General features: G+C 39.4%; 2 protein-coding genes and 1 pseudogene across 3 annotated transcripts; 1 reads left to right on the top strand and 2 right to left on the bottom strand.

Moving 5' to 3' along the window:
* The first annotated feature begins 164 nt into the window (after positions 1–164).
* Positions 165–3,735, top strand: LOC132619530 (uncharacterized). The gene is made up of 2 exons (XM_060334407.1): positions 165–449; positions 3,640–3,735. The coding sequence occupies exons 1-2, from the start codon at positions 165–167 to the stop codon at positions 3,733–3,735; spliced, it is 381 nt and encodes a 126-aa protein (XP_060190390.1).
* LOC132618790 (ATP-dependent helicase rhp16-like) lies at positions 3,368–8,572 on the bottom strand. 2 transcript variants are annotated; one of them, XR_009574320.1, is made up of 13 exons: positions 8,439–8,572; positions 7,671–7,792; positions 7,515–7,588; positions 7,210–7,273; positions 6,978–7,124; positions 6,804–6,889; positions 6,328–6,388; positions 5,332–5,526; positions 4,707–4,811; positions 4,447–4,599; positions 4,128–4,216; positions 3,984–4,061; positions 3,368–3,844 (listed from the first exon to the last, which is right to left on the bottom strand). XR_009574320.1 is itself a non-coding variant. In XM_060333798.1 (12 exons), exons 1-12 carry the CDS (start codon positions 8,524–8,526, stop codon positions 3,837–3,839), a joined length of 1,143 nt encoding a protein of 380 aa, XP_060189781.1. In that variant the 5' UTR covers positions 8,527–8,572; the 3' UTR covers positions 3,368–3,836. The 2 variants fall into 2 exon arrangements, 1 of the variants encoding a protein (XP_060189781.1); XM_060333798.1 differs by lacking the exon at positions 4,707–4,811 and having other exon boundaries at positions 3,984–4,039.
* A 145-nt stretch (positions 8,573–8,717) lies between these two features.
* On the bottom strand, positions 8,718–11,153 carry LOC132619532 (DNA repair protein RAD16-like; annotated as a pseudogene).
* Between the last annotated feature and the right edge of the window lie 15,835 nt (positions 11,154–26,988).

A 26,988-nucleotide genomic window follows, 5' to 3' on the forward strand; every position in this document is an offset into this window, starting at 1 on the left:
CTTGTGTCCAGGAGACTAAATGGGTAGGATCCAGGGCTACAGATGTGGATGAGTATAAGTTATGGTTCTCAGGTAGGTCGAGGGATAGGAATGGGGTAGGCATTTTAGTAGATAATGACTTACGAGAACAGGTGATAGGGGTTAAGAGAGTCAGCGATAGGTTGATGACGATTAAGCTGGTTGTTGGAGGGTTTATTTTGCACATTATTAGTGCTTACGCGCCGCAAGCGGGCTTGGGCGAGGAGGCGAAAAGACGTTTTTGGGAGGATTTGGACGAGATGATGGGAAGTATACCGTCCACTGAGAATCTATTCATCGGAGGAGATTTCAATGGGCACATTGGGTCAATTTCAGGGGGATATGACGATGTGCATGGAGGTTGTGGTTTCGGGGACAGGAACGGAGGAGGAGTTGCACTGTTGGATTTTGCAAAAGCCTTTGGGTTGATGGTGGCCAATTCGAGTTTCCCGAAGAAGGAGGAGCACTTGGTAACCTTTCGTAGTTCGGTGGCTAAGACGCAGATAGACTTTTTACTCCTTAGGAAGGAAGATAAAGGTCTTTGTAAAGACTGCAAGGTGATCCCGAGTGAGAATCTATCGACCTAGCATAAGCTCTTGGTGATGGATTTAGAAATCAAGATGAGGAAGAAAAAGAAGGTCGTGGACGATAGGCCTAGGATCAAATGGGGGAGTTTGACCATGACGGGTGCCCTGGAGATGGGGGAGAAGCTGAGATCTATGGGAGCCTGGGAGAGTAGTGGGGAGGTGACCAATATGTGGGATAGGACGGCCAGTTGCATTAGGGAAGTAGCTAGAGAGGTGCTGGGGGTTTCGAAGGGTAGTCGTGGTCGGCACCGAGGGGACTGGTGGTGGAATGGAGGAGTTCAAGAGAAGGTGGAAGCAAAAAATGTGGCGTATGCGAAGTTGGTAGACAACAAGGATGATGAAGAGAGGCGAACGAATAGGGAATTGTACAAGATGGCGAGGAAGGAGGCAAAGTTAGCGGTTACGGCGGCAAAGACAGCAGCTTTTGAACGCCTGTATGCCGAACTAGAGGACAAAGGCGGGGATAAGATGTTGTACAGACTAGCCAAGGCGAGGGAGAGGAAGGCGCGCGACTTGGATCAGGTGAAGTGCATCAAGGACGAGGATGGTAGGGTACTAGTGGAGGACGCTCTCATTAGACGGAGATGGCAGTCATACTTCCACAAAGATATTATGTTGGGAGATTTGGAGTACTCTGAGAGGTGTCGTGATTTTGGATATTGTAGGAATATAAAGGTTGAAGAAGTTAAGGGTGTTGTTCGTAGGATGAGTAGGGGAAGAGCGACCGGGCCCGATGAGATTCCGGGGGAATTTTGGAAGACTGCAGGCAGGGCAGGTTTAGAATGGTTGACTCGACTCTTTAATGTCATCTTTAAGACGACTAAGATGCCCGAAGAATGGCGATGCAGTACAATGATTCCATTGTACAAGAACAAGGGTGACATTCAAAGTTGCAACAACTACAGAGGGATCAAGCTGCTAAGCCACACTATAAAAGCGTGGGAAAGGGTGGTGGAGATGAGGGTGAGGAGAGGCGTGTCTATCTCAGAGAACCAGTTTGGATTCATGCCGGGGCGCTCAACTATAGAAGCTATTCATCTCGTACGGAGACTGGTGGAGCAATATAGGGAGAGGAAGAGGGACTTGCACATGGTATTCATCGACCTAGAAAAGGCATACGACAAAGTGCCGAGAGAGGTTCTATGGAGATGCTTGGAGGCTAGAGGTGTACCTGTGGCGTACATTAGGGCGATCAAGGACATGTATGATGGGGCCAAGAACAGGGTAAGGACTTTGGGAGGAGACTCAAAGCACTTGCCAGTGGTGATGGGGCTGCATCAGGGATCAACTCTTAGCCCATTTTTATTCTCCTTGGTGATCGATGGATTGACGCGGTAAATTCAAGGTGAGGTGTCATGGTGTATGTTATTTGCGGATGACATAGTCCTGATTGACGAGTCTCGCAGCGGGGTTAACGCTAAGCTGGAGGTTTGGAGACAAACTCTGGAGTCTAAAGGGTTCAAGTTGAGTAGGACCAAGACAGAGTACTTGGAGTGCAAGTTCAGTGATATAGTACAGGAGGCTGACGTGGAAGTGAAGCTTGGCACCCAGGTCATACAGCAGAAAGATAGTTTCAAGTATCTTGGGTCTATTATACAAGGAAATGGGGAGATTGATGATGACGTCACACATCATATTGGTGCAGGATGGATGAAATGGAGGCTTGCTTCCGGAGTGTTGTGTGACAAGAAGGTGTCACCGAAACTTAAAGGCAAGTTCTACAAAGTGGTGGTTAGACCAACTATGTTGTATGGGGCGGAGTGTTGGCCAGTCAAGAAATATCATGTTCAGAAGATGAAAGTGGCGGAAATGAGAATGCTGCGATGGATGTGTGGCACACTAGGAGTGATAGGATTAGGAATGAAGTCATCCGAGACAAGGTTGGAATAGCCTCAGTGGAAGACAAGATGCGGGAAGCGAGGTTGAGATGGTTTGGGCATGTGATGCGGAGAGATGAAAATGCCCCAGTGCGGAGGTGCAAGAGGTTGGCCAGCGACGGTTTCAGAAGAGGTAGAGGTAGGCCGAAGAAGTATTGGGGGGAAGTGATTAGACAGGACATGGCGCATTTCCTGCTTACGGAGGACATGACCTTAGATAGGAGGGTATGGATGACTCATATTAGGGTAGAAGGATAGTAGGTAGTCGCGTTTATCCTCCCTTAAGAGTAGTTATGTTGTTCTATAGTTTCTTGTCTCTTGATTTCTGCGATTTTCTGCGAGTATCTGTTAGTTTATAATGACTTATTTACTTTCATTGTTTTCATTTTCATAGTTATTTATAGCAGTTAATTCTCCTTTTACCATGACTTTCTTGCTTTGTTATTCCTTGCTTTCATATTGTTTTTGATATGCTTGATCATATCTAACCTTTTGTCTTGTCCTTTTTTTTTTTTCTTTCCTCTTTTGAGCCGAGGGTCTTTCGGAAACAGCCGCCCTACCTTTCAAGGTGGGGGTTAGGTCTGCGTACACTCTACCCTCTCCAGACCCCACATAGTGGGATTATACTGGGCTTGTTGTTGTTGTATTTAACTTTATTTTTGTAATCATATTTATTTTTAATGTTTTTAGATTTTATTTTTATTTTTTTTTATTTCCTTATTTTAAAATTTTTTACGAGTAATTTTTTATTTTAAAGTGTTTTTCCTCCATTTTTGTTTAACCTATTTTCGACCCATCTATATCTGACACACGTTGCCACTCCAAGTTATGTACAAGACAACCATAAAAATATATAAATAAGGCAAAGGGGTAAAGAGAGGAATCTGAAAAAAAATCACTATTCATTATGTTAACGAATAGAACAAAGGATAAGCTTGTCTGAACCAAATCGCGAAAGAACTGGAAGGGGCCTAAGATGGAAAGTATCACGTAAACACAAAAACCAAAGGCAAAATAAAGATACACATTTCTATGACCATGCCTTGAGAGGGTATGAAGATGCAACTTTTATGATGTTAGTGACACTAAAATGGAAAGATACTTGTGGAATCAATTAGAACAATTTACAATTGATGGAACTAATCACTGTGATTCAGAAGCAACAGAAACTCACTCTGGACAGATCAAAAGTTGTACAACAGCCTAAGGGCAAATGGCAGACACTAGGTACAAATGTTTTGCTAGAAGCTTAAAAAAAAATGTAAATGTTAATCTGTTTTCTAAACGAAGTCGCGCTCCAACAGTAACCCCCACTCCTCAAACGACAGTTTCTCCCAGGCCTCAAAAGAATCAGTCATCGTCCTGCAATAAAGAGCGGAGGAGGGAAGGGTGGAAGCAAAGAAGGGGAACAAGAAATCAGAATGTAAATAACTTCAGCTCATCGACATTTTTTTGTCAGATAACATATGCAACAATCTAAACGACTGTAAGAAAAAGACACCTTTGAAGATGTTTCTTCTTCTCTTGCGACTGTAAGATCCTCTCGTCAATCGTATCCTAAATAATAAATCTCACAATCCTAGTAATGAGAAGACAAAAATAAGAGCCATTCAAGGGCATAAAAATACAAGAATACAAAACACACCTGACTGGTTTATGCTGCCCTATTCGATGGACTCTATCTTGGGCTTGCTGCTCTACAGCAGGATTCGAGCAGGGTTCCATCAAGAAAACCTAGCATAGGTCAAGAGATGAGCCACATATCATGTACTTCTTTAATAGATGATTACAAGTCATAATGGTTCTTTAAGTGCAAATAGAAGTGAAGTTGAAATATATCAAGTGAACAACATAAGAGGAGATCTAAAGAGAAACAGGAATGCGACACTAGATATCCACAAGTCTTTGGATCTGAAATGGTTACCAGAGTCAACATTCACAGAGAAAGAAAATAGATCCCTTACATGTGATACAACTATAAGATTGAGGGCAACTCCTCCAGCTTTAAAGCTCGCAAGCAATATCCTGCAATCTGGATCCTCAGTAAATCTGGTAACTGCTGTGTCTCTTGCAGAAACAGACATGTTTCCAACTAATTGAAAAAATGTGACGCCCGACTGCCAAAAACATACATGACAAGCTTCTTTTTTGTTACACACTGACAAAAAAAAAAAAAAAGAGGGGAAAATGGGAAGGAAGAACATAAAATATTTTTATATCTTACATTCTAAAGAGAATATTGTATCAGATCTAAAAACAATATGAACTGGCTGAAAACTACTCCTTTTGCAGAACCATCTCTTTCAAACATGAACCTAATTTCTTCTCTCTACATTTCAAAAAAAAAAAAAAAGTAGAAATGAACATCAAGCATGTATTTAGCAGACACCCTTCACTTTGAAATTCATGATGGAGTTCCGTAATATCAAAGTAGAGATACTGTAGCACTATTATTGAAGTAGATCGAAGAGTTAAGCACACTAGTGCAGCGTCAATAAAATTGATAAGATTTAGATTCTTCAATTCTTTCACGCTTGAAATGGGGAATATAACTAATGCATAGGCCTCACTTATTCAGGTGAATGGAGCACAACTAGATTCACAAAAACAGTTGGGTTTTCGCCAATGCAAAAGCACATTAATAGAGATACAAGATCATGAGTTCACACCCCTTGGGTTAGAACATCATCTTAGTTCTAAATCTGGTCATTTAGATGGTATAACTCTGAGAATCAATTAGCGGCATGACACTCCTTGCTCTATTTGTGAAAAGGAAAGAAACATATTAGGAAAAGAAGAAAAGCAAACTGAGAAGAAATATGATAATAGTGTAGAATGTAATTGCATACCAGAGCTTCTATTTTAGTGCTTGTCCGGAAAGGATCGAGCTTAATTTTGTTCAATATACTTGTGGACTTAAACCCTTTGACAGTAGGTTTAGTAAGAGAATGCCGCTTATCATTATCTGTGTAGGACTCAGCATCTGTTTTCCAACACCCATAATATGTTTCAGAGAATTCCACTAGGAAAGGATGATCCAATGCCTGCAAATGGAGGAAGCAAAAGAAAAAGGCTTGCATTTAAGCTCATGTATAGGGAGGTAAAACTATATAATACGTGGGCCAAGCATAATAGAAGGACAAGAAAACTAAAAGCAGCCACTTTAAAAATCAGTTTTTTCATATAATGCAAAAGATTTAGCTTTGACATGAGAAAATAATTTAAGCAAACAAATATCTTAAATAACTTTCACAATGCACATCAAATAAGTCTTCCATAGTCCAATCTTTTATACCGATTTACATTTGGTCCACTGTCAAATTAATTCCTGTGGTTACATAATTCTCTTGACCAAATTGTATTAACTGTCCATTTTATCGTCCAAATACAGATCCACCAATCCAAGACTTCAATAAAACTAAAACAATGTAGAGCCTGTTTGGATGGGCTTATTTTAAGCAGCTTATAAGCTAAAAAAAAATAAGTTGGGGTAGCCCAACTTATTTTTTTTGGCTTATAAGCTGTTTTCAGCTTATAAGATGCTTTAGATAAGCTAAGTCAAACTGGCCCAATTATTTTTTTGAGCTTATTTTAAGCACAAAATGACTTTAAGCTGACCAGTCAAACACTCAAAAAAGCTGAAAACAGCTTATAAGCTACTTATAAACCAATCCAAACTGGCTCGTAATACTATAGTGATTAAATTTTAACGAGAAAATATTTATGTGAAAATTACACCAGAAAATTGAATAGGAAACAGAAGATGAAAATATAAAAGAACCTGCAGAACAATAAATATATATGCAGGTTTCACGCATGTCATTTATACAACATTGTCTTCGTACCTGCTGTATGCGTGTATTTAAAGAGGGATAGTTCTTCCTTAGAGGTCCAGCCTGAGCATATCTGCACAAAATACATCAGGGAAAAAAATACAGTTAGAAATAAAAATATCCTCTTCGTACTTTTAGCAGGCGAGGTAATGACACAAATGATTTGAGAATTTTATGGGAAGAAAAAGACTTGTAAGATCTTAGGTATTTAGTATACCTAGAAACTAACCCAATATGTTCCAAAACTACTTAAGAACAAGTAATTGTCGGAAACACATCACATGCAAGTACTTCATGCATAAGACAAGAGAAAACGGGATATGCAACCCAAAAAGGAAAACAAAACTGAGCCAATCCCGTGAAATAAATTCTATGGGAAAATGCTACTTTAGTGTGACCAGCAAATTTGCAGCCCAAGAGACGAGCAAAGTGGAACTTGCAAACAAAAAGAGCTCAGTTTTGAAAATAAAGTATCAGAGAGAGCATACTTATCCAACTTTGCCATGGTTTCTTCTAACATTTGTAGGTAGTATTCATTTTCATTCACGTCCAAAGAATCTTTTCTCACAATAACCTGAATCCAAAAAATAAGTAACAAACTACACCCATGAGAAATTATGATCAAATTGAAGCAAACAGCATTAATGTAAGACATAACTTACAGTCTTCCGGGGAAGTCCAAGATCTGTAGCTCTCTCCTTTTTGGTACGTTTTAGCAATAGGTTTTTCAAAATTTTGTGCTTCAAAAAAACCATCGCATCTCTACCAGTCGCATTGGATTGAATTGATTCTAAAGGTTTTGCAATATACTAGAAAAAGAAGATGTTTCAACTTTACCATGTTAGCAATAAGATGAAGCCTCAAAAGTATGTATATTAATTACGTATTACTTACTCTATTCCACCAGAGAAAGTGGCGTGCACGTTTGTAGCGGCACTGTGGGCACTCAGTTGAGAAGCTGTAGTACATCACATTTTTTTGAAATAGACAAAATTATAAATTGTTATCGCGCCAGGTAGGGGTAGACCACATTTATCAAAGAACATATTATAAAAGAGATTTTTTGAGACAGTTACTGAACCATTTCAATAGCATTGGTTGAGAAGCAAAGAATAACAGATATTAAGTACTTGAGCCATTGCATCTTTTCACCCTCAGGGATAGGAATCAAGATTTAAAAACAGAAACTTTATGTATACCTATAATCAAATGCTCTGCAATCACAATCTTTGCAAAAGTAATAAGCGTAAGTAGTAACTTGTAAGAAACGGACCTGTGCAAAAGTAAAGAACGTAATTAACCTCACAACAATAAAAAGTTCTGAAAAACGATGAACCTGCAGAAGTTTAACTTACGAACGAGTACAATTCTTCCATACGGTTCTGCAGGGTATACCAGTTAAGGCCCACTTGTAAGAAGATTCTAAAGCAAAAACAGCTCTTGCCTTGTTGCAGTGTGCATCTTTTACATAATGAGCCTATGCCACAGAAGTGCAATCAGGTAAAAAAAATCCAGATAAAAAGATTTAGTATCAAATGTAATTTAGGAATTCTACTCTCATGAGCGACTAGTTCCCATGACTAGGGCAGGCAGAAAGTAAAATAACATGCAACATCATTTAATATAGGAGCAGAGATCACATAAAATCCATGATCTGCTATGAAGATAAAAGATGGCTATCAAACTAAACTTTCAGATAAAATTTCACATGATGAGCAGTTAAGCAAATAAATGAATTAACTTAGGACAAAGACAAATTTCATGTTCTTATATTCTGATAAAGTTTAATACCTAAAATGTCAGAGAGGTATGTAGGTACTCTCACCGACATTATTCAATAATTAACTATAAAAGTTTCATCATTACCATTATAAGACTCTTCACGGCGTTCTAAGAGCCAACATAAGACTATTTACATTCTAATAACCACCATAGCTTCATTATTCAGCAGTTAGCTATGTAGAGGTTTCTCCATAACCGCCATAGCTCATTAAGAATTCACCACACCAATCTCCACGTTTTCAAGTCTAGCTTTGTAAGATATGGCCTTGGCCTAACTCAACCCAAAATCTAGCTCATGAGGGGAAGATCTATAATAAGCTTGAAGAATGTCTGGTACTTACAAGTTAGATAAAGAGATCGTTTAAACAGCCAATGGACATATACAGGGAAAACAATTGAACGCCAATTGAAGAAAACAACATAATGCATGAATCTGTGAACGTATGACTTGCATCATCCAAAATGATGCGATCCCACTTCACTGAATGCAAAACTGACTTCCTCCTGGAAACATTGACTGAATTATCAATAGAACCATCGTCACTCAATTTTTCTGTAGAATCTGTTTTCTGGTCCAACATTTCTACCCGAGATTTTGAGTTCTTGTTGTGCTGCTTTGACTACTTTGTCCTATAGTCGGCCTTGATAGTAGAGTACGTAGTAATGACAAAATCATATTCCTCCAGTTTGTGCATAAGTTTCTCCCTGTTGGCGCCATGGTAAACAAGAGTTTTGTTGCTTCCTTTAGTAGTGCAACATTCAATCTCGCAAAACCATTGCATTACTCCAACCACAGGACAGACAACAAGAGTTTCTGTAATTCGCGTTCAGCAAGCACAAGTGCGATGGCTTGAACAGTCTTCCCCATTCCCATTTCATCAGCAAGAATAGCCCCTTTGGCTTTAGATTCTTATTACTTTAATGACCAAGCCAACCACTCCTTTTGGTACCTCAGCAGTGGCAAGATCGAATCGGATGGTGCCTCGGTAGTTTCAGAAACTGACACATTCTGATTATCTAAGTCTCAATCATCTGAATAATTCTCAAGAAGGAAATTATCCATTACTTGTTCCAGTTTTTCCCATATCAAAAGTGGTTTTTTCTTTTCTATCCTCTCACATTTTTTTCCCTGTCGAGCAGCCCTCCCAGCAAGTTATAAATCTCAAACTTCACATAAAGATGGCCCCTACCATCCGATTCTGTCAACAATAGAATGGATTTCAGAAATGTGTTACCTTTCTCCATAAGTAATTTGACACCAATAAATTAAAAAGGGCAAGAAGATAATTCATGTTGGAAATAATAATTCAAAATTGTAGGAAACCAAAATTGGTTAGGATTTGGTATTTTAATTCATGTCTAATTAGGATTTATAGTCAAATTAGTATACGAATAGGTTTTCCTGTTTTGAGTTAAAGTAGGTTTTATATTATTATAAATAGGGTCGCTGCTAGTTATTTTATATTGTGGAGATTGTAGAGAGCATTCAGAGATTCGTAGAATTTATCAATAAAATATTTTTCTTCAAATTGGTATCAGAGCTTCTACGATCCTCGTAAAGAATTAAAGAGCTTCCGCTACCGGCGGACGGCTATGACTCATATATGTCGCCCGTCTGGCCAATGATGATGATGTTGGCAAATATCGGGCTAATGATATGCATGAAAAACAATCATGTTGAGAAGGAATAACAAACTATTGCAAGTTTAAAGAGATGCAAGCACATATGGCACAAGAGGAAGGATATCGTCTCTAAAAGTTAAAGAGAAGGCAAAAAAAATGGAAGGTTGATGAGAAAGTGCATCAACAAAATTGGAATGTTAGGAGAAAGTGTCCTAATGATTGTGAAAATTGAAGAGAAAGTGCTTCAACAATTAAAGGTTGATGAGAAAGTGCATCAACAAAATTGAAATGTTGGAGAGAAAGTGCTCCAACGGTTGAAGGTTAAAGAGAAAGTTCTTCAACAATTGAAGGTTGGTGAGAAAGTGCATCACTAAAATTGGAATATTGGAGAGAAAGTGCTCTAACAGTTGAAGGTTGAAGAGAAAGTGCTTCAACAATTGAAGGTTGGTGAGAAAGTGCATCAATAAATTGGAATGTTGGAGAGAAAGTGCTCCAACGATTGTGAAGGTTGAAGAGAACGTGCTTCAACAATTGAAGGTTGGTGAGAAAGTGCATCAACAAACTGGAATGTTGGAGTGAAAGTATTTCAAAAAATTAGAAGATGGTGAGTGACAGTTGAAGAGAAAGTGCTTCAACAATTGATGGGCTGGAAACAAATGTTTCAAAATTGGAAGATGGTGACAAGTGCATCAAGAATTAGATATACAATTTTGAATTACGGGAGAATGTTGGAAATAATAATTCAAAATTGTAGGAAACCAAAATTGGTTAGAATTTGATATTTTAATTCATGTCTAATTAGGATTCATAGTCAAATTAGTATAGGTATTCCTGTTTTGAGTTAAAGTGATTTTATATTATTATAAATAGGGTTGCTGCTAGTTATTTTATATTATGAAATTGTAAAGAGCATTCAGAGAATTCATAGAGTTTATCAATAGAATATTTTCCTTCAATCCATCCTGGGGCATTTTGAAATGTTGAACATAATCCAATTTCACATAAACTTTCATGAAATTCAATAACCTTTGGAAGAAAATTTGAAAAGAAAAAAACAAGAAGATAATCCATGGTATTCCAATTACATGTCATTTTGGGGCGTTTCAAAATGTTGAACATAATCCAATTTCACATAAACTTTCAAGAAATGAGGAAGCTTTCGAAGAAAACTTCAAAAGAAAAAAAGAAAACAAAACCAAGAAGAATAAAGAAGAAGAACCTGGAATTGAAGTATCCATTTTTAGAGGGCTTTACACAAAAGAAAGAAGGGGCGATTCTTGATCGTTTAATTTGTTTCCACAGAACAGAAGAGTGGTGAGAGAGAGCTAAGTCGAAATGCAACTGGGAAGTTTGATAGGCGGGAAGGACTATTTATACCCAGAATTAAAAAGAGTCGTTTTTAATACCAGTATACTAATTATGCTCTTCTCCATTTTCCCCAATTTCCTATTTAGACGATAGACACATGTCATAGTTAAGAATTAAAGGTTAAGATTTAATTGCCTAAAATAAAATCCTAATGATGGTTAGAATAACAAATATTTCATAAAAACCCTAAACCCCTCCGCTCTCTCCTCTCTCTTCTCTTTGGCCGATGGAGACCTAGCCTCCCATGGCTGCTTTGGCCTCTCCCCAACCTCCCATGGCTGTGGGAGAGGCGACTACTAACCCTACACCTCAACCACTGTACGCTGCCATGCTACATCCCAAAAAATACGTCCAAGTCATACCAAAAACCAAGCTTAAACCGGTTGAATATATACATGGTGAACCTACTGTTCAATTTACTTTGAAGGAAGTGGAGCAATTCATTATTGAGGAACGCTTGCATCAAGCTATAATCATGAAATTCTCATTCGGGCATCCCGATATTCATGCACTACGTGATATTATTCCTAAGCAATTAGGTGCACATGGAAATTGTGTGATCGGGTGGCTTGTGTATAGGCACATCCTCGTAAGGTTTGATCTTTATGAAGACTATGTAATGGATGTTTCAAGATTAATTTGATCGTTACATAGTAAGGGTGAAGATTATATGTATAGAATTTTCCCTTGGACTAGGAACTTCAAACCAAACGAAGAAACTTTGAGGGCTTTTGTGTGGATTTCACTGCCAAATTTGGCACCGAACCTGTTTGCTCGTGCTTCGTTATTGTCCATTGCATCGGCAGTTGGGAAACCAATTGCAATTGATAAGGCGACCAATGAAAGATCTCGTCCAAGTACGGCAAGGGTAAAAGTCGAACTAGATTTGCTTGATAAATTACCAAGTCGTGTTCGGGTGAATTTTTTAGACGAGGCTACTGGGAAAATAGTAAAGGAATTCCAGCAGATTTTTTACGACAATCTTCCTCCATATTGTAAATTTTGTCATCATCAAGGGCATGAAGTAATCAACTGTAGGTTGATATTGAAGAAGAGGGTGTCGCAGCAGCAAAATAATGATGACGATGGTAAGGATGTTGCAAGGGTTATGGAACAGCCTCATGTGGACAAATTTGATGGTGATTTACGCCAGTTTCTGAATGAAAAAAGGAATAAAGAAGCTGATGGTGGAGGAACGTTGGCTGCGCAGTCTCACGATATAAATTTTACAACAAATAATGGTGTTGAAAGTATAGAGAAATATGCGCAGGAACCACTGTTGGAACCAGCTGCCAATCTTAATGTTGACCAAGCTTTAGTATTGTCATCTGTTCTTGTTAATCCAAGGAATAATGCAAATCAATGGTATGCCCCAAAGAGGAAAAACCACAAGCATGATAATGGGCAGAACCAGTTGTGTTTACAACAAGGAAAAGTAAATGACAACAACACTGGGAAGGAGCTAGTTTCAGTTGATCCAAGAAGGTTACAAAATATTAACCAAGTTAGTGCAACAGGAGGAAATTCAGTTGCTGATAACAATCAAGACCAGTTGGCATTAATACAAGTTAAAAGTACTGGTGGAAATAATGTGGAAAATGGGAAAAATGTTACTGGTTCAGCGCAGTCTAATGTGATTGTAATAAATAACAAATTTGTAGCACTAGGGAATGGTGAAGATGATGATGTAGTTGAGGTGGTAGATGGAGAAGTTAATAAACAACTGGTTGTTGCAGAACCAAACATGGTAGATAAGGTGCAGCCAGCCAATGCAGTTGGTGGTAAGTTACAGCAGGAACTAGTAGCAGCATCAGTTTCTTCATTACAACCAGAGGCTCCAAAGAATGCAGAAACTGCTGCTGTTTTAGTTGTATCTGGTATGGAGAAAAAGCTGGTGGAGCAAGTTAATGCAGTAGATGGTGGTAACAAGTTGCAGAAAAAATTGGTCGCAGCACCAGGGGCTTCATCAGAGGAACCATTTCTTGGTGATGGTGTTGTGAAACAATTAAATGTGAATGCAAAAGTGTTCACCCCTAGCAAAAAGATGAGTTCAACAAAGCAATGGGTAGAAAGTTCCTTTCAAAAAGCAGTGGAGACAATGGTCACTACTAATAAAGCGTGTGAAGAAGTCCCTTCTACTACTTTTGTTAATGATAATGGCACTAGTGGTGAGAGGAAGCTTTGGAGTGAACAAATGGAAGAAGATATTGAAGAGGGTGAGATCTCAGGAGATAAAGCAGTTGGTGAGCAGTCTCCTGATTCAGTCGACTCATTAGAAGAAGCAGTCGACTCATTAGAAGGAATGAAAGCCATGTTTACCGAGGCTGCAGATGATTCCGAACATGTTCACGAAAAAGCTCATCAACATCTTGGTACCAGTACTTCTAGTACTAATATGCAGAAACATATTGCTTTGGTGCCACGTGCAGATGGAAATGATGCTAATCAGATGGCTATTCTAAGCACTCAAAGGCATCTGCAGGTGGCTATTCCTAAGGGAGATGGTCCAAAAATTGATATGGATGAAGAGTCGATTGCACAAAACTTCCGCAATGCTGCAAGGGATGGGGATTTGTCTCCTAGACAGGTGGAAAGTGTAAAACGACACAAAACTCATGCAAGGAAGGGCGGCTGGGGTGGGAAAATGACTGAAGAATTTGTCCCAAGGCAGATACCAATGAGACAAGCAAAGAAGAATGTGGCAGCTCCTGCCAATTCAACAAAATCCGCAAGATCCAAGAAGAAATGATAAAGTTTCAAGACTTTTTGGAAAGGCATGAAGAACAAGTCAAGGTGGAAAATTCAATGAATATAGAAGATTTTACAAGTACAGAGATTAAGGATTTTGTCTTTATTCTTGTATTAATTTCTCATTATTTTAGCATTATCATGTGTAATATCATCATAGAGGGTGTTATAAATTCTGTGGTGATCATAGCTTATTTGATCATTTCGAGTTCCTTTTTTCTCCATTCCTATTAGTTTAGAGTTTCTTGCCTCATAGGATTAGTAAGGTAAGACCTAGTCCCCCTTACTTGTACTCTCCCTTTGGGGTATTTTTTTGTTTTCTAGAAAATTAATAAACTAGACCTAGGCCCAAAAAGCCTAGTGGACTTTGCTTAAAAAAAAACAAATATTTCATTTATTTACTTTTTTTTTTTTTTGGAAATTCCACAATTCTAGCTAAGACATTATCTCAGCCATAAATATATTTAAGGTTTTCTCACTTTTCCTACTTTATTACGAGTTTTTTTTAAACAAGTTTTGTTTTTATGTTTATACATGTATTAAATTACTAGTTTTATATTTCCCCCCTAATTCTTCTTTACATTCCTATCAAATATGAGAGAAATAGACATCATTAGCTCAGTGGGAACGGTAAGACCAAATTGAATCAACATTTAATAATTAAAAAATTTAAAAATAAAAAATAATATTTGTAAATTTTAAATTAAAAAGAATTTGTAAGATGTTAATTTTCTTTATTTTTGCTATAACTATAGGGAAATCTTTTAGCAACAAAATAGCTACAAAAATGAATAGAATAAGATTGTTCGTCGAATTAGATGATCGTAAGTGTTTTCATGTCTTAAATGTCCAATGGAACAAATGTAATTATTGTCAAACCCCATTTTAACCCCGGAGAGTTAAATTAGAAGTACGACATATTGGAGATTCCTGTTTTTTGTTTATTTGTTTTAAGGAGTCGCCACCTAATTATTTACGGTGAATTAGGACACCTAAAGTTAATTAAAGTAATTATCTAAAGTTGATTTTATTTTAAAGTCTACGAAACCAAAAGATTCTAGGTAAGGGTTCAATTAGTCTAAAGGGAAGGTATTAGGCACCCTTTAAGACCCATTAACAATGGTTAACCGACCGGACTTATAATTAGTTAGGCTAAGTGTAAATGTTATAAAAGAAAATATCTTTGTAAGTATTGTTAAAGTTATGAATAGAAATAGAATATTATTCAAAATAAAACTTGTAGAAAAGTAATAGTTGCATAAAAGAGTTTAGTTACTAAAAGAAACGAGATGTGTAATGTTTATATGTATTTGGAATAAATGACCAACAAATTTAAAAGATATTTAATAAAATTTTAAAGGTTTTATAGAATGGCTATTAATTCAATGTATATTATGCAAAGACTGTTTTAAACGAAATGTGTTTTTGAAGTGTTGGAAAAGAACTAAAGTGGAATAGTTATCCGTTGAAACTAGTTTGCCTCTTTTTTAGAATAAGCTAACGTTAATGTAAAATTAGTAACGTTTTAAAACTTCTAAAATAGTAAGAATGAATCTTGATTCTCAAAGTATGTAGTCATGCCATTCTAAAATAAATTATTCTAATAATAGAAAATGACAGTATAGATATTATAAGTAGTTGAAACTTATGGAATTAATAGTTGATTTTCCTTAAATTAACTACTCATTATTAAAACCCAAACCCCACTAATTTCGCTAAGGTTTACTTAATCTAAGCAAATAAACAAGTAAAAGTATCAGTCATACAATTACTAATTAAATGCACAAAATAAAATAAAATAGGGGAGTAAAATGATTTAAATGGGCTCAGCCCATTTTGGGTTGCTGCTGTTCGTTGCCACTGCTATGGGCCTCGGCCCAGAATTTTATTTTTTCGCTGCGGGTGGGCTGACTCGAGAAGATTTTGTTGGGCTTTGCCCGAAGCCAAATGCGGGAGGAGATGACAAGTCGCTCGGACTCGTATGCGAGATGTCATGCATAGAAAATAAAAAGAAAAAGGATTAGTATACGATCAATGGATAATGTTAAAACATATAAAACACTAACTCAAATAAATCGGCAGAGCATATATATTCTATGTAAATATATAGTCATCGGGTGCCTAAACTGCCTCAACCAATTTTAAGGAAAACCGCTTAATGTTCAGCCATAAGCATTTTAGCACCTCTATACTCAAACAAAAAGCATCAAAGTGTGCCGAATAATTCCCTGAAGAACAACAATTTGCACCGTTAAACTCATTGATTCCTTACTATATATACCTTTTAACAAAGGTATTCCCATAATTAAAGTGTTTGGTAAAGTGGAAAGTGAAAACAAAATAATGGACCATTCAAGGGACCCTCTTGAACTAATTCTTGACCAAACGGCTGACACAAACATGACTATGATTTTTTGAAGTGTATCAGCAGCTATAAACCTGTAGTTCATTGCATATGGATTGTTTGAAGCAATGAAATGAAAAGACAACAATGGAACAACAAAAAGAGCAACAAATATGTTAATACCAGAACATTGGTCAGGAAAACTAAACACAAAATTCGGATTGGAACCAAACAGATTTCAACAACCAATACCGACATGTTGTATAATCATTTTATCGTATTTAAATCTAAGCGGATTACATTCATGATAGGGTATATTATTTGAACAAATAGAGTAAAAGAGAGACAATGCTGGCCTGTTTTAATCATATACGTAATATACCTAAGATATACCCACAGTGGTGTGTATATCAAATGTATATCGAATGTATATTTTCTTCTTATCTTGATAACCCACTGTGTATCCTATGTGTATGCGGTTTTAAATATGTCCTAAATCCTGTAAATTCATTCTAATCATCCAACTACAACAGACATCTTTCGAATTCCATTTTTTTGGCGATTAATATCCTATCCTAACAGCTCCTAAACATCAAACAAACGATACAACAACAAAGAAAATATATAACCACTAAAGACGGCAGAATAACTTGAATTCTTAAACCGAGCAGAGATTAAAGACGATAAGCGATAAATGTGTCGAAGTTTACCTTTTTTGTGCGCAGTGAAGTGGGTGTCGACGTCTCGAATCTACGCTCGAACCGAACGAACCCGATTAAAGTAGTTATAGTTTCAAAACCAAAAACGAAAAAGGTTGAGTGATTGTTGGCTGTTATCCTTCGAGTAAGGATCCTTTTTATGATTAAAATTGATGTTTATTTTTTGTAGGGATTTTGCGGTTCCAACTCCTTGTTGATTCGGGTTTCTTGCTAATCAAATCCTCTCTCTTCTAAACAATCCCCCCTCAAATGTTGAGTGATTTTGTTCTTTATAGAGAAATATGAGGAGAGAGAGAGACGAAGGAGCGGAGGGGGACAGGCATGGGGAACAGAGGGAAGTGGAAAGAGCAGAGGACAAGGAGAGGTGGAGGGAGCGTGAGAGAGAAGGGAGAAGGGGTGTGCGGCTGTGAGGGTGAAAGGGAAAAGAGAAAGAGAAATTATGTTAGATGTTGAGATGTAGTCAAAAACAAAAAATGTGGAGCCCATTAAAGAAAAAGGGAAAAGAAATCAGATTGTGGGGAGATTGTAACAGCCCAGGCCACCACTTGTAGAAATTGTCCGCTTTGGAGCCTTCGCCCCTCACGGTTTTAAAACGCGTCTACAAGGGAGAGGTATCCAAGCACTTATAAAGCACTTTTCGTTCTCCTCCCCAACCGATGTGGGATTCGCCTAAACCGATGTGGGATTCGCCTAAGGCAAGCCTTACATTCACCCCCCCTTGGGACTCAGCGTCCTCGCTGAGGTTTGCCCCACCACCGGGTTTGCCCCACCACCGGCCCGGCACCGGCTCTGATACCAACTGTAACAGCCCAGGCCACCACTTGTAAAAATTGTCCGCTTTGGATCCTTCGCCCCTCACGGTTTTAAAACGCGTCTAAAAGGAAGAGGTATCCAAGCACTTATAAAGCACTCTTCGTTCTCCTCCCCAACAGATGTGGGATTCGCCTAAACCGATGTGGGATTCGCCTAAGGCAAGCCTTACATTGTCAACTAAAGAAGAAGAGGCCGCCATGATCTAATGGTGGCTCACCTCCACTGAACTGGACTGAACAAAGCAGGAATGAATCAAGTATCGGCTACCTGGTCACCGTTAACCACACCTGCACACATACCACATCAACAAGTGTGAGTCTAAAAGACCCAGCAAGATCATCGACACTCTCAGCTTACCCCTGGGGCAAGTCTTTGAAATTCCTGATAATGCATAAAAGCAATTACACAGTACAAGTATATTAAATATATACAAACACTGAAGCTAAGCTAAAATCATGAAGCACAACCAAGCAGAACATGAAATACTCTAAATCTGAATCTATGCTCACGGGACATAGTTCGTATTTATCTATGTCTTACCCCGTTTTCCGGAGAGGGCATTATTTACCCCCATCTTACCCGGACGAACAATACATGAAATACACTGAATCTGAATGTATGCTCACGGGACATAGTACGTATTTGTCTATGTCTTATCCCGTCTTCCGGAGAGGGCATTATTTACCCCCATCTTACCCGGGTTACTTAAAATTCTAACATCTATCTCTCACCGAACATCAATGGGACCTGTAGAAGTATGCCCCTCTGAAGATATAATAAGTGGGACATACATCCATTCAATACCACTTCTAAACTTTACATTTTTATAAATAGTATCTATTTAAGCGAAATTACGCTAAAGGACTCATACGGTCATTACTTTAGAAATTTGGAAATTATCCAATTTAGATCATGCTTGCCCACTCACACGAACTAAATGGTTTAAACGCATACATACAACACAAACCATATGCTTTTTATGAAAAGCAAGTAGACTAAGAGTTTAAGCCTCACTTGCCTTATAAGCATGCGCAAACCTCTCTTGAAACGCCAAAATCTCTTCAAACTATATCCGATAGCCTCAATCTATTCAAAACATAAATAACGAGTCCAAATTAGTGAAGAGAAACTAATCCCATAATTGTAAGACACCTCGGGTTCAAAGTCCAATAATTGACATGTTATTAGTCGACTTATCCCTTCAATTACTCATATAAAAAAAATGCACTGGTTTTAAAAATGCTTTCCCTACAGACTACGGTACAGATTCTATCTTTCTAATCTTTACCAACCCATTAGTTGTAATTTATAAAACTAGTCTAACAATAGCCCCAAACGAATTCTCTGTGCAAATAAAAGTGGAACTAAAATCTTGAAAAGTTTTCCATTATAAAAAGATTATACCGCTATTCCCAATGCCTATTAAACACCATCACTTACCCCATAATCATTGTGTCCCCCAAAAACTAAATTCTTTACATTATGCCATAAAAAGTTACTGTACTCTCATTCTAATTCAATTCATGAAACATAGCTATAGAATAAATTTAGCATAGTACCTGAATACGACAGTTTGGACTTCTACTTCTCCCCCTCTCAGTACACGTTACCAACTCCTTTCCTGAGGCTACAATGTTTCCTTCTCAATACCAGAAATTTTTCTAATCCCTAATAACCTCTTAAACGTGGCCTGCAATTTGGGGGCGACTCGGCCCACTCCTTCTCTTTAAAAAAATATTTAAATCCTTAATTATTCAATCCATATAATGATATTGGCCCATTATGCATAATTAACTGACTATCTCAACTATATATATATATAAATGTAAATGTACTATCTTAAACTATATAAATATACTACTAACACTTTCAAGAAAATAAATAATTATAAGCTTATGATGTGGACTATATTCCATAGTTACCCCTCCGATATGAAATCCGTTAAAATTAGTTAGTTATAATTAAGGGAATAACTCTAAAATTCACTTGAGAGTAAAAATATCGGGTCGTTACATTCTCCCTCCCTTAAAATAAAGTTCGTCCTCGAACGTAAGAAAAACTCCTCACGTGGTCAAAGAGGAACACATTGACAACCTTAACTGTCTCAACCAGTCTCTTAGGCCAACTGAAATTTGGGCAGAGTTTCCCCTACAATTACGACTAATATCACTTATATACCTGTCATAAACTACCAACAACAACACCCAACAATCAAAATTTATAAACTAACATATACTAGGGAGTTCCGGGCGACTCCATACCATCAATCACATGCAAATGGGGTACCAGGCGACCCCATACCATCATACAAAACCTACCAATAAGGAATATATGCATCTATATAATTCAAATAAGTCAACACATAAATGTGAATATGTAAACACACTGTCTATTAGTTTAATCCTCGTGAAAACACATAAAGAGTATACCTGTAACCAATGCGCATATGCATTAGCTTATTCTCTTTGAAATGACTCAAGAGAAATGCTCGGGATATATGTCTCGAATGTCCTGCTCTGCTTCCCAAGTAGCTTCCTCACTCGGATGATTCTTCCATAAGACTTTTACAGAAGGAATACTCTTGGATCTCAGCTGGCGAACCTGCCTGTCCAAGATAGCTATTGGGGCCGCCTCATAGGCTAACTTCTGATCAAGCTGAATTGTCTCATGGTCAATAATCTGAACAATATGGCTCGGGTCTCTAGAGTATTTTCGGAGCATAGAAACATGAAAAACTGAATGAACTCCTGCTAAGGACGACGGTAAAGCCAATCTATACGCAACTGCTCCTATCCGCTTTAGGATCTCGAAAGGACCAATATATCTCGGGCTTAACTTGCCCTTCTTGCCAAATCTCATGACACCCTTCATGGGCGATACTTTCAACAATACCAAATCACCCTCCATGAACTCAAGATCACAGACTCTCTTGTCCGAATAAGATTTTTGCCTGCTTTGAGCTGTCTTGAGCCGGTCTTGGATTACCTTTACCTTTTCCAAAGCTTGCTGAACCATCTCTGGACCCAAAAGCTTCCTCTCACCTGGTTCGAACCAACCAACTGGAGAACGACACCGCCTACTATACAAAGCCTCATATGGAGCCATCTCGATACTGGACTGGTAGCTGTTATTATAGGCACACTCTACCAAAGGCAACTGCTCGTCCCAATGACCTCCAAAATCGATAGCACATGCTCTCAACATGTCCTCCAAGATCTGAATAACCCGCTCTGACTGACCATCAGTTTGCGGATGGAATGCTGTACTGAGCTCAACCTTAGTACCCAAAGCCTTCTGAAAAGATTGCCAAAACTGAGCTGTGAACTGTGACCCTCTGTCAGAAATGATAGAAATGGGCACGCCATGCAATCGAACTATCTCACGAGTATAGATCTGTGCTAATCGCTCTGCTGTGAATGTAGTCTGAACCGGTATAAAATGTGCGGATTTGGTAAGTCTGTCCACAATCACCCAAACTGAATCATGTCTCCTCAGAGTACGTGGCAAGCCCACCACGAAGTCCATAGTGATTCTCTCCCACTTCCACTCGGGAATAACCAGATTCTGAGCTAACCCTCCAGGTTTCTGATGCTTATACTTAACCTGTTGGCAATTCAAGCAACGAGCCACATAATCAGATATGTTTCTCTTCATCCTCATCCACCAGAAATGTTTCTTCAAGTCTTGATACATCTTTGTAGCTCCCGGATGTATGGAATAGCGAGAACTATGAGCTTCTTCCATAATAGTTTGCCTCAGGTTTCCTACATCTGGTACACATAACCTGCCATCATTCCATAACACTCCATCAGAGTCAATAGTCGCTCTCTTAGTCTGTCCCTGCTCCACTTGCTCTTTGAGCTTAAGCAACCGGCGATCCTCAAACTGATGAGCTTTGACCTGCTCAATCAAAGAAGACTGTGCAACTACGCAAGCAAGTATCCCTCCACAAGGCGTGGCATCAAGTCTAACACCACTATTGGCCAACCGCTGAAAATCTATAGCTAAAGGTCGGATTGAGGCTGAAATAGAAGCCAAACTACCCATTGACTTCCTACTCAAAGCATCCACCACTACATTAGCTTTTCCCGGATGGTACAAAATTGTCATATCATAATCCTTTTGTAACTCAAGCCATCTCCGCTGCCTCAAATTCAAATCTTTCTGCTTAAAGATGTACTGAAGACTCTTGTGATCTGTAAATATCTCACATGGCTCGCCATACAGATAATGCCGCCACAACTTCAAGGCAAAAACCACTGCTGCTAGCTCTAAATCATGAGTCGGGTAGTTCTTCTCGTGATTCTTAAGCTGTCTAGAGGCATATGCAATCACCTTGCCTCTCTGCATCAAAACACAACCTAAACCCACTCTCGAGGCATCACAATACACTGAATAGCCTCCCTCCCCAGTAGGCAAAGTCAATACTGGAGCCGAAGTCAAAGCTGTCTTGAGCTTTCGAAAGCTCAACTTACACTCCTCTGTCCACTTGAACTGGATATTCTTTTGCGTCAATCTGGTCAACGGTGCAGCTATTACTGAAAATCCTGCCACGAAACGTCTGTAATAACCGGATAAGCCCAGGAAACTCCTAATCTCAGTAGGAGTAGTAGGTCTAGGCCATTACTGCACTGCATCAATCTTCTTTGGATCAACTAGAATACCATCCTTAGAAATCACGTGACCTAAAAACGCCACTGTATCTAACCAGAACTCACACTTCGAGAATTTGGCATAAAGCTTGTGTTCTTGCAACTTCTCTAACACCGCCCTCAAATGACCCTCATGCTCCAACTGGCTACGGGAGTAGACCAATGTGTCATCAATGAATACTATAACAAAAGTGTCGAGAAAAGGCTTGAACACTCGATTCATAAGATTCATAAATGCTGCAGGGGCGTTAGTAAGCCCAAAGGACATGACCAAAAACTCATAATGGCCATAACGAGTCCGAAATGCTATCTTCGAGATGTCCTCTTTCTTGATCCTCAACTGATGGTAACCCGATCTCAAGTCAATCTTGGAAAAACAGACCGCACCCTGAAGCTGATCAAATAAATCATCTATACGAGGTAGTGGATACTTGTTCTTGATTGTGACTTTGTTTAATTGCCTGTAGTCAATGCACATTCGCATGGAACCATCCTTCTTCTTCACAAATAATACTGGAGCACCCCAAGGTGGCACACTGGGCCTGATGAAGCCCTTATCAAGCAAATCCTGAATCTGTTCCTTCAGCTCCCTCAACTCGGCAGGTGCCATACGATACGGGGGAATAGAAATAGGCTGAGTCCCCGATAAAGTATCTATGCAAAACTCAATCTCTCGAGTGGGAGGCAATCCTGGCAAATCTTCAGGAAATACATCCGGGTAGTCCCGTATAACCGGAATGCTGTCTATAGTCACTGTCTCAGCTCGAGTATCTCAAACCGTGGCTATGAATCCCAAACAGCCCTGGCTAATCAATTTACGGGCCCTGAAATAAGAAATGATCCGCTTTTCTGGAGCGGCTGTGGTACCTTTCCACTCTAATCTCGGCTCTCTAGGTATATCAAATCTAACTAGCTTGTTGCGCCAATCAAGTGTAGCATAACAGGCTGCCAACCAATCCATACCCATGATGACATCAAAACTGACCATCTGAAGCTCGTGAAGATTCACCAAGGTCTCTGTACTCTGAATAGATACTATACAATCACGATATACTCGATCTACCACTATAGACTCCCCAACTGGGGTAGATACTAGAAAAGACGCATCTATGTAATCGAGTACCCGCTCCAAACAAGTAGCATAAAATGGGGATACATAAGAATAAGTGGATCCAGGATCCATCAAGGTAAATGCCGGATGAGAACAAACTGTGAGAATACCTGTGACTACTGCATCACATGCATCAACATCCTGTCTGGCCAAAGCAAAGAAACGGGGCTGTCCACCCACTGCCTGTGCACCCTGAGTACCCTGTCTAGCTGTTCCACGACCTGCCTGTGGTACTGATCTAGCTGGAACTGCGGCTATAGGTGGCGCCGCAATGGCACCCTGCTACTGGGCTGCCGGCTGGACTGCGCCTACAACTCTAGGACATGCAAAAGACAAATGACCCTGCTCCCCGCAAGTATAGCATCCAGTGAAACCCCTCATACACCTGCCTGAATGGTTCTTCCCACAAGAAGAACAATGATAAGCCCTGTTCTGAAAATAACTACGTCTCTGGTGTTGCTGCCCCTGCCCCTGCCGGGCTGACTGAGAACTAAGTGAGTCCTGAGAATGATTATGTGAAGCTAACTGAGGAGGTCTAGCTGACCTCTTACCCTGAACACCCATGCTCCCAGATAGAGCCAAACTGGGTACCACTGATGTGCGCGACTTCTTCCCTTCTCGCTCAGTCTTGTCCTCTAAATAGTATACCTCTCGACGCATAGCACTATCTAGAACCTGATCATAAGTAGACCTCCGCACCTCAGTAGCCAAGGCGGTACGGTGGGACCCTTTCAACCCATTCACAAATCTCCTGACCCGATCCTCTTAAGTAGGAATGATCTCAAGGCCATAACGAGACAACCTGGTGAATTCTGCATCATACTGTGCCACAGTCATGTCGTTCTGACGAAGCTTTTCAAACTGATCGCGCAAAGCATCATGCTGACTAGGAGGTAGAAACCTGTCCATAAAAAGTGTCACAAACTGGGCCCAAGTAATTGGGGGCAAATTTGCACGCCTATTACGACTCAAGGTAGTCCACCATGACTCTGCCAATCCAGAAAGCTGAAAAACTGTGAAGTCAACCCCGTGAGTGTGTAAAATACCCTGAGTCATCAGAATCTTCTCACACCTGTCTATGAACCTCTGGGGACCCACCGACTTAGGGGTAGCATCGAAGTTTGGTGGTCCAAAACCCATGAAAGCTTTAAGCTCCTCTGTAGCACTTGCCCTCCTACCAGTAACTGAAGTTGTACCCCCTAGATGAACTGCTGGCTGTGTTACCACTTCAGCTGGTGGTGGAGCTAAACCGGGTGGTGGTGTCTGAAAATCCTGTGCGACCCGCTGCTCTGTGGTAAGAGTGGCTGGTGTTTGACCACCCACACCCTCCTGAGTCTGAGAAGTAGCTGGAGGCATAACTCCACCTAGACGAGGAACAATAGCCTCTAAAACTGAAACCATCCTGACCAACAACTCTGGTGGTACTGAAACTGTAGCTCCCTCAACTGGGCCTGCTGCTGGTATGTCCATGACATCCTCCTCTGCCGGGAGCTCGGGTGGTGCCTGTCTGGCGGCTGGGGGTCTACCTCTAGGCATAGCAGCCTGTCGTGCTGGAGGCCGTCCTCGTGACCCGGCTCTCCCTCGTGCTACTGGTGCACCCCCTCGCCCCGCAGATGCAGAAGATCGAGTCCTAGCCATCTGTTCCAGAACAAGAAAAGGGTTAATTCCTGATTCAACTTTAATGGCACGATAAGAATTAGAAAGAAGGGAATTTTTTTCCTAAAATACCCAAGCAGCCCCTCGAAGATAAGTACAGACGTCTCCGTACCGATCTACAAGGCTCTACCAGGCATCGTTCCATGACTTCAAGGAAATTGAAACCTAGGGCTCTGATACCAAGTTTGTCACGACCCAAATCTGACACTCAGGCCGTGACCGGGCACCTGACGAGCTTCTACCCATGAGGCGAACCCTCTAAGCTAATCATGCGAAAATTAACGAATAAAATGAATAATACGCAAAGTCTCATAATTTAAAGAAAAGTGCGGAAGCGAAATACAAATACTGAGTCTTGCCCATAAACCGCATAAAAATGTCTAAGTCATAGAACTACTAGTCTGAATATAAAAGTACGAGACGTAGCTCGGAATACTACTAAGTCAACTAAAGAAGAAGAGGCCGACATGATCTAATGGTGGCTCACCTCCACTGAACTGGACTGAACAAAGCTGGAATGAATCAAGTATCGGCTACCTGGTCACCGTTAACCACACCTGCACACATACCACATCAACAAGTGTGAGTCTAAAAGACCCAGCAAGATCATCGACACTCTCAGCTTACCCCTGGGGCAAGTCTTTGAAATTCCTGATAATGCATAAAAGCAATTACACAGTACAAGTATATTAAATATATACAAACACTGAAGCTAAGCTAAAATCATGAAGCACAACCAAGCAGAACATGAAATACTCTAAATCTGAATCTATGCTCACGGGACATAGTTCGTATTTATCTATGTCTTACCCCGTTTTCCGGAGAGGGCATTATTTACCCCCATCTTACCCGGACGAACAATACATGAAATACACTGAATCTGAATGTATGCTCACGGGACATAGTACGTATTTGTCTATGTCTTACCCCGTCTTCCGGAGAGGGCATTATTTACCCCCATCTTACCCGGGTTACTTAAAATTCTAACATCTATCTCTCACCGAACATCAATGGGACCTGTAGAAGTATGCCCCTCTGATGATATGATAAGTGGGACATACATCCATTCAATACCACTTCTAAACTTTACATTTTTATAAATAGTATCTATTTAAGCGAAATTACGCTAAAGGACTCATACGGTCATTACTTTAGAAATTTGGAAATTATCCAATTTAGATCATGCTTGCCCACTCACACGAACTAAATGGTTTAAACGCATACATACAACACAAACCATATGCTTTTTATGAAAAGCAAGTAGACTAAGAGTTTAAGCCTCACTTGCCTTATAAGCATGCGCAAACCTCTCTTGAAACGCCAAAATCTCTTCAAACTATATCCGATAGCCTCAATCTATTCAAAACATAAATAACGAGTCCAAATTAGTGAAGAGAAACTAATCCCATAATTGTAAGACACCTCGGGTTCAAAGTCCAATAATTGACATGTTATTAGTCGACTTATCCCTTCAATTACTCACATAAAAAAAATGCACTGGTTTTAAAAATGCTTTCCCTACAGACTACGGTACAGATTCTATCTTTCTAATCTTTACCAACCCATTAGTTGTAATTTATAAAACTAGTCTAACAATAGCCCCAAACGAATTCTCTGTGCAAATAAAAGTGGAACTAAAATCTTGAAAAGTTTTCCATTATAAAAAGATTATACCGCTATTCCCAATGCCTATTAAACACCATCACTTACCCCATAATCATTGTGTCCCCCAAAAACTAAATTCTTTACATTATGCCATAAAAAGTTACTGTACTCTCATTCTAATTCAATTCATGAAACATAGCTATAGAATAAATTTAGCATAGTACTTGAATACGACAGTTTGGACTTCTACTT

The sequence above is a fragment of the Lycium barbarum genome, chromosome 11 (genome assembly GCF_019175385.1).
Source record: "Lycium barbarum isolate Lr01 chromosome 11, ASM1917538v2, whole genome shotgun sequence".
Classification (NCBI taxonomy): domain Eukaryota; kingdom Viridiplantae; phylum Streptophyta; class Magnoliopsida; order Solanales; family Solanaceae; genus Lycium; species Lycium barbarum.